The sequence below is a fragment of the Ambystoma mexicanum genome, chromosome 6q, assembly GCF_040938575.1.
Source record: "Ambystoma mexicanum isolate Mex_15411 chromosome 6q, UKY_AmexF1_1, whole genome shotgun sequence".
In the NCBI taxonomy this organism is placed as follows: domain Eukaryota; kingdom Metazoa; phylum Chordata; class Amphibia; order Caudata; family Ambystomatidae; genus Ambystoma; species Ambystoma mexicanum.
This window is the reverse complement of record NC_090937.1, coordinates 279,630,271-279,642,721: the sequence shown is the minus strand read 5'-3', so window position 1 is coordinate 279,642,721 and position 12,451 is coordinate 279,630,271. Positions and strand designations below refer to the sequence as shown.

General features: G+C 45.0%; 1 protein-coding gene across 1 annotated transcript in view; it reads right to left on the bottom strand.

Moving 5' to 3' along the window:
- Positions 1 to 12,451, bottom strand: part of PRSS12 (serine protease 12) — a 742,297-nt gene that overhangs the window by 183,720 nt on the left and 546,126 nt on the right. The window contains exon 11 of the mRNA XM_069630755.1: positions 6,014 to 6,136. Coding sequence (XP_069486856.1) covers positions 6,014 to 6,136 — 123 coding nt within the window. The remainder of the gene's footprint in view (positions 1 to 6,013; positions 6,137 to 12,451) is intronic.

The following is a 12,451-nucleotide window of genomic DNA, read 5'->3' as shown; positions in this document are numbered from 1 at the left end:
GGTGCCCGCCGACACGGTGGCCGTGCACCACCAGGCAATACTGTATGGGAAAACTCCATGTACGGTATTGCAGCACAACAGGGAGCATCAGTTGAAATGATGGCTCAGGCAATGGAGGGGGTGGCCACTTCCATTCTCCCCCCTGGAAGGCAGATGGAGCAACAACAGCAGGCAACAGACTCCATTTGCCAATCACACAGGGAAGATATGTTGGCGTCCAACAGGGACCGACGGGCGGCACTGGAGACTCTGCGGGAAGCCATTTCTGTGGAGTCACAGGGCCACAGGGAAGCCCTGAGGTTAGAACTCCAGTTCCACAGGCAGACTCTAAGTGAACTTGAGGCTTCCCGAAATTTAAGGTCAGAACAGCAGCTGGAGCAGCTCACACGTTCGCTCTCAGCTGAGCTGCAGGCAACTTGGGAGGAGATCCGGGCATGCGTGCAGAAATGCAGGCAACCCGTGAGGTGCTGCATGGGGATCTCCGCACTTTCATCCTCCAGAATCAGACCTTCAACACCCGCATGCTTGCTGCCATGGAGGACCATACCAGGGCTTTGTGTGGGCTGCCTCCCATAGCACCACCACCTCCTGATGCAGAAGCAGAGGGTGAAGAGAGCGACAGCAGCAGTTCTCCCACAATATTTTAGCCATGCAGGCCATGAGCCCATGGAGGTATTTTTTTTTCTGCAACATCCACGCAGGTGGGTGTTGGTGTGCACCCTGTCCTCAAACCTTCTTCGTGGCCCCCCCCCTTTCCCCCACATGGCCACTTTTGATTTTTTCTCATTTTTTTTTTATTTACAGTGTGTTGCCTTGTGTGGCTCCTGTGGGCATCCACTGTGTATTCCAGCTGGGCACATGCAGGCTTGTCCTGTGTTTGGGTTAGATGCTTGGGTTCCTAACACACACACCCCTCCTGCTTCCCTTTCCATGGGCTTGCAAAGGGTGTGACCAAGTGACAGTGACTTACACAGTGACATTGGGCTCCCATGAGCTGTGTGGGCAGTCTGTAGTCAAAACTGTGTGTACATCCCTAGTGGGGATTGTTGTTGTATTGAACACTGCATGGTGTATTGATATGTGCTTGTGCATCCATGTCTTCCTCCTTATTCACAGGTACCTACTTCATGTCTTCACAAGGTCGTCTCCTTTGCGGATGCAGTTCATGTTGTATGCAGTCCACTGACACATTTGCCTGACGTCAACACTCTGCAGTCGGAAGAGGGGGGGATGTACTGGTTTATTCAGGTTGTAAAACTTGCACTACTTTGATTTGGTACTGTCATATTTTGGCAATGTTTCATCCTGTGTTGCTGTATTGTGTTGCTGGTAAGTATTTGGTCATGTGTGCTGTTTGTTATTGATTACTGGGAGCATATTGTCTGTGGTCTGTCTCCATTTGGGACAGTGCACTTTGTCACACTTGTGTCATGTGTTGTGCATTCCTTTGTTTGCTTTCACATTGCATGACATGCCATGGTGTGTTGGGTAGCGGAGATGGGGAGGGGTTGGGTGACATGGCGCTGTTTTCATGTTGTATTTTGCAAGGGGGTAGTCATTCATGCAGCATAAATGTGTGTCTTTTTGTGACACAGCATTGGTTGTCTTTGGGTAGGTAGGGATGCACACAATATAACACTTCCAGGTGACCAATCTCAGGCTGGTATGGTTGTGACAGTTGACTGTCCCTTATGTCATCATCATTGATTGTCAGCTGGTATGTACCAGGGCTGTGTGCACTCCACAGGGGCGTGATTTTAGGTGAAGTAATTAGCCACCAGCTGCGTACGGGCTACCTCACCACGTTCACTTTCCCCTCCCCTGCGCAGCGGCCGTGCATGTGGTTGGGGATGTGGGAGCACCACCATGTCCACCTGCAGACCCCGGCGGGTTACAACGTTGTGCAGGACACATGCTGCCACTATGATCCTGCGCACTACTGGGGTCGCGTATAGCAGCTGCCCACCAGAGCAGTCAAGGGAGCAAAAGCGTAACTTGAGCACTCCGAATGTGCGCTCCACTATGCCCAGGGTTGCAATATGGGATGTGTTGTATCTTACCTCGGGTGGTGTGGTGGGGTTCCAAGTTGGCGTCATCAGATGGGTGCTCAGTGCGTAGGCACTGTCCCCTGGGGAGGTGATGATGGGTAGCATTAGTGGGGTTCTGACATTACTCAGTATCTGACATGCATGCATGTGCAGAGTCATTTATACTCACCAAGCAGCCATGTATCGCCATGCTGCCCAGCTTCTAGGTCCTGGTTTAGGGTTGACATTCTGTAAATGAAACTGTCATGGGTGGACCCTGGATAGTTGGCATATACAGAGGTGATGATTCCCTTGGCATCACATACTACCTGCACGTTGATGGAATGCCAATGCTTGCGGTTTCTATAGATGTGCTCAGTTGCCCTGGGAGGACGTAGAGCCACATGGGTGCAATCAATGGCACCTAGCACTTTGGGGAAGTGTGCCACCCCGTAAAAATCCTGGACGGCAGCCTGCCTTTCTGCAGGTGTTCTGGGCCGGTATATGTGCCTGCAGACTGATGGGCGTGCAGTCATGATGGCCAACACCTGGAGTAGGCAGCGTGACTGCGTGGCCTGTGACACCCCCCCCCACTATGGCACTTGTCCGCTGAAATGAACCAGTGGCCAAAAAGTGCAGTACATTGAGCACCTTTTCCAAGGGGCTCAGTGCTTGGGAGCACAGGGTGGGTGATGTGAGGTCATCCTCCCACTCACTCACCAGGTCGAGTATTATGTGAGGTGGAAACCTGTACCTCCCATACACTTGGTCATCAGGCATCCCAAAAAGGCTGGTCCTGGGTGTAAAAATTCTGGCCCCGACTATCCTCCTCCTCCTGCGGTGTCCCACGACCACTGCTCCGAGGAACGGTATATTCATCGTAGCGTCTGAGCTTGTTTGTTGTTTGCGCGCACTTTTATGTTGAGCGGGTCCGCGTACGCCTGCTTCCTGCTGGCGTACGTGTTTCCAGATTAGCGCGTCTTTTTTGTCGCACGCGTTTCCCCTGTTCGATTCCATGAATACGTGTTGTAGGCGCGCGTGTGGGCGTTCCGCGCATTTGCCTCCTGTACGTCCCCCGTAACGCCCACATTTTCACGCGTTGTTCCCCATTCCGCATGTTACGCCCCGTGTTCCACCTACTTTTGTTGTGTACGCCGCGCTGTGCGCTTTCGCTGTGCACATAGCGCACGCCGTTTGATGACGTGTGCGCCATGCAGGATTTTAGTGCACATCCCAATATTTACACGTGCACGGACTTCCATGAATCGATGTGCGCATCTATCGCACGCTTGCACTGCGATTTTCGCACTTGCGCTGCGCTTCCCACGCTTTTGCGCGCTTGCGCAGCGATTTTCGGCGCACATTAATTCCATGAATCGGCCTGTCTATCTGAATGTGATTTATGGCTAACCTTCACAATTATGTCTAGTTGTGACACATGGCTAACCTTCACAATTCTATCTAAATGTGACACATAGCTAACCTTAACAATTCTATCAAAATGTGACCCATGGCTAACCTTCTCAATTCTGTTTAAATGTGACACATGAATAACCTTCGCTAATCTGTCTAGATGTGATGCATGGCTAACCTTCACAATTCTGTTTAAATATGAGCTTGGCTAACCTTCACGATTCCATCTAAATGTGATGCATGGCTAACCTTCACAATTCTATAAAAAATGTGACGCATGGCTAACCTTCACAATTCTGCATTAGCTCCGAGGCATTCTTTCTGGAGTGCTTACAGTGTTTTTCATTTAAAGTAGAGAAGCGTTTTGGTTGCCATTTGTCAACTTAAAAAACTACAAACCAAAATGGCCACCATGGACATAGGGAGATGGGAACTACATACAGTCCTTTCTCCTTATTTATAGCATCCATTGCTGCACCAGAACAGCAAGTATTCTTGTCAGTGAGGGATGAGGCAGCCACAGATAAGTTGGGCTGGGTTTGGGGGGAAGAGGGGTGTGGGTGAGGGCGGTGGAAATGGTGAGTGGGTGCAAGCAAGTGCTTGCAGGCAGCGAGGGCTTACCTTCCCATGAGGGAAGATGGCGGCCTCCCGTGACTGAGGAGGCTTGGAAGGTGAGCAATACTATGAGTCATAGCTGCCTTCCATGCTCCCTGATTGGCTGGGAGGCTCCATGACACCCCTCCTAGGTGCTAATAGAGAAAGAACCAACAATAATATACACATATATCTAAACCAATTGACAATTTGCTGTGAAATGTCCAACTAATCATTTGTCTTGAGTACCTGATCTTAAATTGAAGCCTAAATGTAGAGGCCTTTGGACTACATGTAAAACAGATTAGTTATTTTAACCATTGCAGTCCTTTTCTCTTACTGACCCATGTTCTCCAGTACCTCCCTATGGCCAGTCTATGGCTTCTATGCCTATCTCTCCCAGCTGTCTAGCTAGGCCCTTCCTCTCCAGGCATTGCAGTATGTCTGAGCCCTTCCATGAGCAATTTACTGATTCATCTTGAAAGGGGGCATTGTCTTAGTAATCATCAAGTTGCAGCAACATTTCTACAGAACTATGATTCTAGCCCTTTGAGAGGTTTTGACACTACTTTGGAAGATGCAGCAAGATTATGTGCAATTGTAAATACACATTGTTCTATTGTAAATACAGTACCATTGTGTACAGTACCATTTCACAGCAATTAAGTATATTACACAGATTCTGTTTTAAAGTAAACCATTTCGGTCCACTTAGCGTCCAAGGAAAAAGTACACAGCTACATTTATTGTGGTATATTAACAAGAGAAATATTTGCATATGTGTAAATATTATATGAAGAACATTAAGTACATTGGAGAAAATTGCATTCTTATTTTCGGCATACACACAATATTCTATGATCCAATATGGAATACCAAATAAAATATTGGTTTAGGAGTGGTCATTGGTTTTTCCCAATCCTAGATATGCATGTTCCATTTAGCTCCCCTGGAAATTGCCTGTAGCCCTGCCTAATTCAAATGTTCAGGCTCATACAAACTGAATCACCCACTCACATAGACCAGAATAGAAATATATATAAACAAATTACACAAGCCGATTCACTTTTGTGAATCACCAATCTCACAATGTGGCATTTTCTGTCACTTTCAGACGCACCTGTCGCAAGTAAGTGATAGAAAACCTTTGTGAATTGGCTCCAATGTGTATCAGTATGTTCCATAGAGCTTCTGGCAGACAGTATATTTGCAACACAATTTACAACATGAAAAATATCCAAACAAAATAAAAGACCACTCTAGAATACATGAACAAAGTTGAAGACCAACAAAAAAATTATAATACCATTTGAACATGTAATTTGCCGTGTTTTTATATATAAGCACTAAGATAACTATACAAATATAAAAATTAAATACAACTTAAAAACAATACAAAGTTAATGAAGACGTACACAGATGGATAATGAGTTACGTGTCAAAGGTTTTGACATGTCTAAATGATAAATAGTCTGCCCCAAAATAGACCATTTTCCGCTACTGGCATGAACATTATTTACCGAGACCGTGTGCCAGGACTCGCTTGGTCTAGCATTTTAGAGATACTTTGAATCCCCATTTAGTGGAGAAAAAAATGTATGCGACATAACACCCTTTATCTGTGAACAGTCTTGATTAACTTTGTATTATTTTGCTGTTGTTTTGATATTGTAAATAGTAGTGTTGATGCTTTGTATATTTATCGGCAGAAGTATATATATAAAACAATAACAATTCAATTTTTGAATACTGTAAAATATTTTTGGTATACAACTCTTTTCCTGTTTTAGTGCTATTGCATGCTATTTGCATGTGTTATGTATTAGATTTTGTTGTGAATATGTTTGTGAAATTACTTACTTTCTATCATCGTATGGCCTATATGTAAAGAGATGTTCATTAAGCCCAGATCCTCTTAGCAACCATAGGACATGAACTAAAAACTGGTGATCGTCATTTGCTAAAGTATGCCCAAGTACCTCTTAAAGCAATGTGCCGCCGTGAGCACCCAGCAGCTGCTGATGAGCGTTGCGCCACACAGTAGTCTTCCATCTCCATGGGAGGACTTGAGTCGCAAGGCAACTTGCCAGGGCCATCCACCCCTACAAAAAGAAAGTCAAGAATTCAATATCTCAACTATGAACATAAAACACAAACTCTACACAAGCTAGGAAGGGCTCTGTTCTTGGGTATTATACATTTGACAATGAACTACTTCTAGGAAGCAGTTGAGCTAGGGCTTGCTCTCCAAAATATGAAATACAATAATCCCCAAAACTTTAACCTATACAATATGATAACATTTGAATAGCATATGTTGTCATACAATGAAGAAACAATAACAGTTCACATAAAAATAATAATGAATTCATGGTACTTATAGAGATATACCCAAACAAGCGTACATGCTTTCTACTTAAAATTCCTAACCCAATTCGGTCTAACTCGTCTACATAGGCCATTATTTAATCCTTGATTTGAAAGGTCATTTGATGATTACAATCAGTATATAAATATATATACTAAAAACCTTTGATATCTTCTTCATTTCATTTGCTTTTCTATATTTGGCCAGCGTATAGATGTGTTTAATCGTTACATTATCAAATAAGGTACGCTTCAGTGCAAAATATCAGTGTGATGATAATTCTACTGAGATGATCTTATCATCAATAGGTACGATTTTCTTAATTTCTCTAATATTATTAACCTGTTACATCAGCTAAACAACGAGATTTGCAATAATGTAGATTTCAAATATCAAACGTGCTAATCAGTCCAGATGTATAGAGGGATTGTTGGGTGGTCAGCCTTGAGGTAACATAGAGCCAGGTTTCATTGGGAGACAGGTCAAAAGGCATGTGTAATAACCCAGAGATACTTTCTACATTCTGACATACAGTGAACATCCTAACAACAAATGGGGGCAGAAGGTGTGTTTCCTGCCATTGCTTTTTACGTTAACAATCCACTTTATCTTTCTGACTGTTCATACTGCAGTTTCTTTTACCCATTTAACAGTCATATTACGTGACTGTATTTGTCAAAAACGTATCTGCATACATGATCTCTGCCTTTCTTGACCCCTTCGGGTATTCTGTTGAAGTCCTCTACCCGACCTTACTGGTGGCTGGTGTGGTTGCCAAGATGGGTAAGCATTACTACAGGCCAGGTGATGCTGGGTCTGGGTCTGAGGGTGGGGTGGAGAGACTCCTCTAGCTACACCCACCATGCCATGCAAGAGAAGCAGAACCTCGTCAAACTGTTGCTTTAGTAGATCCTGCCAAAGAACAGAATATGAGGGACAGTCCTTTGGAACCAATGGTGCCTGTATGCCTCTCTCTCCTCAGATGCAGAAATTACATCCTTAACGGCATGCAGAACCAACTGTTAGCCAGTCACACTGCGCAACTGCAGGGGTGTGAAGTGGGATCCGAAATAAGACAGAAAGCTTAAACCAATGCCCTTACAAGTACTCCACACACAAACACTGAAGGCCGGTTTGGCTAAGGGTTTCCATCCACAAGGGCAGGGCCAAGGTGTGGGAAGCAGAGAGTGGGCCTCCAAGCAGAGAGGGACTAACTAACCCTCAACCCTACATTACAATTTCAAGCTATCCCCTGGGGTATAACCTATCAACCATGCTCCATACCAGTTGCAAATGGAGACAAGCATGAATTCAATTGAGGCGATATGCCCTGAGGTGGCGGGCACACCCTTTGAGTACAGCCTGCCGCCCAAGTTAAGGGCCTGAGTGAACCGAGGGTCCCTTCATGAGGATGGGGGCCCTTAACAACACGGTGGGCCAAGCCACATAGGGGCATATTGCCATTAGCACCTGTGTAGCATGCTAGGCGGGTGCTATTTTTTTAAAAATGGAAAATATGTTCTTTCTGTGAATTGGACGCCTTGCAGCATCCTGTTCACAGAGAGCAAATACTCTACCAACATGGCCGCCATGGAATAGGAAAGGCGGGGCTCCATACGGAGCCCCTCTTCCAAATCCATGACAGCCAGAGCGGAAGCAGCAGCAGTGATCAGGGAAGTGGGGTTGGGGAAGTGATTGAAAAAAAAAGTAGGATTGGGTGGGGGGGGAGATGGCATGCGGGGGAGCCGGCAATCAGGCAGCATAGAATGCTGGCTTTCACTGGTAGTGTCAGCCCGCGCTCCTGGCCATCTGATTGGCTGGCTCCCCCACTCAGGGTGCTGATAGGTCATAGAAAGAGTTGAAGGAAAGGGCAAAGCTCTATAAAAGGAAAGGTATGTGGAGTTTGTGTGGGCATTTAAATCAGAGTTTGATTCAAGGTGATATTCGGAGGGAGAGCGACGAAAGAGAAAGTGGAGAACAGTTGGTGTAGCAGGAGAGTATCAGCCAGAGGTAGCTCGAATGCAGGAGGTATGAGACAAGATTAACAAGGTTAGAACTAGAGATGGGAGCAAGGCATGCGTAAGCGCCCATTGCCCAAGGGAAGGGGTAAGACTGAAGCCCTGATCTGAAGGCACTGAACCCACAGTGGGACGAGCAATGAGCATGTGGCTGGGTGACTAGGAAGACCAGGACCGGTGCAGAATCAGAGCAGCAGCAGAGAGGGGAGACATTAGGATCCTAGGGAAGAGAGGTGATAACACTCTGAAATGCACCTCTGTTGAAAATGAAGCCAGAAGGAGTGTGGTGGCTTTCCCTGCACCTGGTTGGCACACTACAGCTGCTGCTGCACCTCGTCGTCAAAACATAGGAAAGGGCGCAGGGACTGGAGGTGGTAACCTCCCCCCAATGACAGGAAAGACCAGGACGTTTTTGGAACCCAAGTCATACAGAGTGTGAGTACCAGGGAGTTAACCCAAATTCTTGGCAACCCTTTGTAAAACAGCCTTTTTGTTAAGATTTACTACACAGGGAGGGAAAGACTTTGAGTTGCTGAAGCTTCGTCGGAGACCTCCTTGGTTTTATGTTGTGAATAAAGTCTATGTATACACATTTTTGTGTCTGGACTCTTTGTGGACATTAATTCATGACTCGGTGAACACCAGACACGTTGCTTACTGGCTGAAACAGCATTATTTTCTTGGAATTTGTTATACTTTATTTGGGATTCTGAGCAGCTACAGATTTGGTTCTGTTTGATGAAAGCCACCGGGAAGGGCCAGGACCCCACCCTAACCACATCTGAAAGACCTTCTGAGTTGTCCTTTTCTTGAACCTTCCCAAGAGACACTGATGTATATTTGGGGCATGACTTCTCTAACCACGATTGAGTTACTTTTACATGTTTGGCCCCTAAGAGAATTCGGTCATTCTGCCTTTTTAAACCTAATAAAGATCTTTTTAATTAGTTAAACAAGATAACATTCCATCTATCTGGCTAAAGCTCAAGAAATGACTCCAAAGCTATTTTTTATTTCGGTTTTGTAAGATCATGGTTCCAAAAGAAACTCCCTTTTAAACCTAGGTGTTTTAAATTTCACAGTACACCACTGACAACATTGATGTGGCACAGAGAAAAAAATATGAAGTTTATAAAAATGTAAATAGACATGCCACAAGACAAGTGGGCCATCGCGCGATAAGTAATTAGAATAATAAGTGAAGAAAACACTGCAGCTGAGAAGAAGAAAAAAACAAGAGTGTGGCATGAAGAACTGTGCAAGAGTCAGACAACACACCAACACCACCACAAAAAAGAACCGCCATTTCTGTCATCCCAAGGTGCCACCAAAACCAAGCCAGATGAACGACTAGAAAACGAGATGATAGAGCCGGACAGTAATTACAAAGCACCTTTACAGCTGCGGATAGGCACAGTCCTACAACAGGATGCGCCATCAGAAACAGGCCCTTAGCTCTTTCTGATTTCAGAACTGGAGTTTGGTATAACGTTGATTTTGTATGCAATCAACAACTAATGCAGGGAAGATGCCATGTGATCATAGGAAAGCAGGAACAAGACAAAAGCGGAAGAGTAGATGTCATAGCGGTCACCCCGGGCCATAGGGAAAAGAGTATTTATTTCGTCAATGAGGGAGTGATGTGGACTTTGAAGGGGTCTGTGACAATAATTTTCAAGTGTATGCATAATTAGTTACAGAAATGGGGTGTTAGCTAGATATGCAATTGTCATTTTGGTGCTCATTTTAAGTGAGCCAAAGCTCCAGAAAGGACTGCATGCTAAGTCCAGTTAAGGAGAAGCCGGTCGGTGCAGAAACAAAAACAAGCATTGCCAATGCCAACCGTTTGGGCTTTCACATAAGCATGGGAAAGGCCCTTGCCAGACACTGCCGTAGGGGCATTGATTGCCCATTGATGGCAGCAGCTGCAAAATAGTGCGAATACCTGGGCATCTAATAGCAGTGCCTGGAAAATACCTAATACATCTGCACAAGCCAAAACTGTTGGCACCTAATACATATGCACAAACTAAAACTGTTGGCACCTAATACATATGCACAAGCCAGAACTGTTGGCACCTAATACATATGCACAAGCCAAAACTGTTGGCTTTACAACTGCTTATTTTTAACAGGACTTCAGGGAAGGACATGCATAGTTCTTATACATCGAGTGGCTGAAGGCAGACCTGGTTAAGGCATTTTTATTGCACCAGTAGCACATTTACTGCTCCAATTAAGTCAAACTGTCAGAAGACTGCTTTGAAAAAACACGCACCGTCACTTTGAGTGCAAAGTTTGATGGTAAGGCTTGATTAAAATAAGTTCCCAGAAGGATGTGTTTTGAGAGAGAGGAAGTAATTGGGTGGGAAATGCCATAGGTTTTAGCATGGCCCTGGGCAAACAATGGGTGGGCAAATAACCAAACAACTTGGTTTGCTGTAGGAACAATTATAACACATCTCCATATTCAATACATCTTCATAAGTATGCATCAACGTACAAATCCAAATTCTGGAAAAAACTGGAAAAACCAGTTGTTAAGACCTTTGTTTATTTAGGTCGCATATTTCAGCATGGATAGTTCAATTTTGCTGGCTGAAAGACTTACATACAAACAATAAACAGTAAACATAGTCACCAGCTCGCTAAGTTTTGTAGAGCGAGGGCACAAATATTTAACACAAAGGTTACTGAATGCAACCTGTTGTACTTGAAGTTGTACAGAAATCTAAAGTAACTTTTAGGCACTCTGCCAACATATCAAAAAACGAACACATTCATAAGATAAGTATAGTGTGTTAACTCCACACTGCTATACTATTACTCTGTTGTGTTATCTGTGTGTTGTATTACAAGATATTGCTTCATATTTGTCAACACTTTTGCAACCAATACTTTGTACAATACAATGTTTTGCTTCAGGAAACCTAAAAATAGGGTCTGCTAAGAGGCGCCGTTAACACTTAAGGTGGTAAAGATGATGTGGGTCATTGGTCTCAATGTTGTAGGTTCAAGACACGATGATGTGGGACGTTTCGGCTATGAAAGGGTGGCAGCCTTCTTCTGGGGCCAGGAAAAGCAGGTCTCCCTATGATTAAAAAACAATATATAAAATATTGTTGGATGTTCCAGAACATGGACCATGTATGCAAATGTTAAAAATGCCAGTGAGAGGCTACAATCTAAGAAAAGCCCTCCGGACCCAGGCACTGACCTTGCAATCAGAGGTATTTAGGTGTATGAGCTGGTGGTCACTGTGCTCATGGTGGAGGGATGGTGGCCCGCTGACTGCGGGACGCTGGGTGCACACTGTGAAGTGATCTGGAAAAGAACACACATGGAGTGGTGTAAGATCCATGTGGCTGGGTAGCCTATGACTGGCTGTACTAGAATGAAGGAACCAAAGGGAGAAAGGTACCTGAAGGATTATGCACCGTTGGGCGAGGTGCTACATGGGTCCCTCGGAGTGGAAGGAGTCCTGGAGGCAGGAGATAGGTTACTGTCTGCGGAGAATGGACGGCCAGGCGATCGAAGCTGCTGGGCGGAGGGAGACAAAAAATGGAGAAGGCGAGCCCTCCTGTCAGTAAAGGGAAGGGGCTGCGAGGTGGAGCCCTCGATGGGAGTGATTGTCCAAAGTGGGCTAAAACTCACCTAAAGTCTGGGATCTGTTGGCGCGCGGCAGATTTACAGAGGTGCAGTGCTCGCGTAAAGCGGGGAAGGAGCTGTGCGAGTAAATAAGGGTGCGCATGCGCAAGTTATTAGACCAGTTAAGGAAGTTGTCCAATTCTTGCTTGTGGCCATGCCATATGAAAATAAAATCATCGATGTATCTATGCCAACTTCCTTAACTGGACTAATAACTTAACACAAGAAATTCAATTCACGATGAGCCATAATAACGAGAAAATGAATTTCCTTGACCTCAATATACTGGCCTCGGATGGTAAGCTCACATGCTCCATTTTCAAAAAAGATACAGACTGCAATACCACATTGCACTATAGGAGCAATCACCCCAAAAGCCTCCG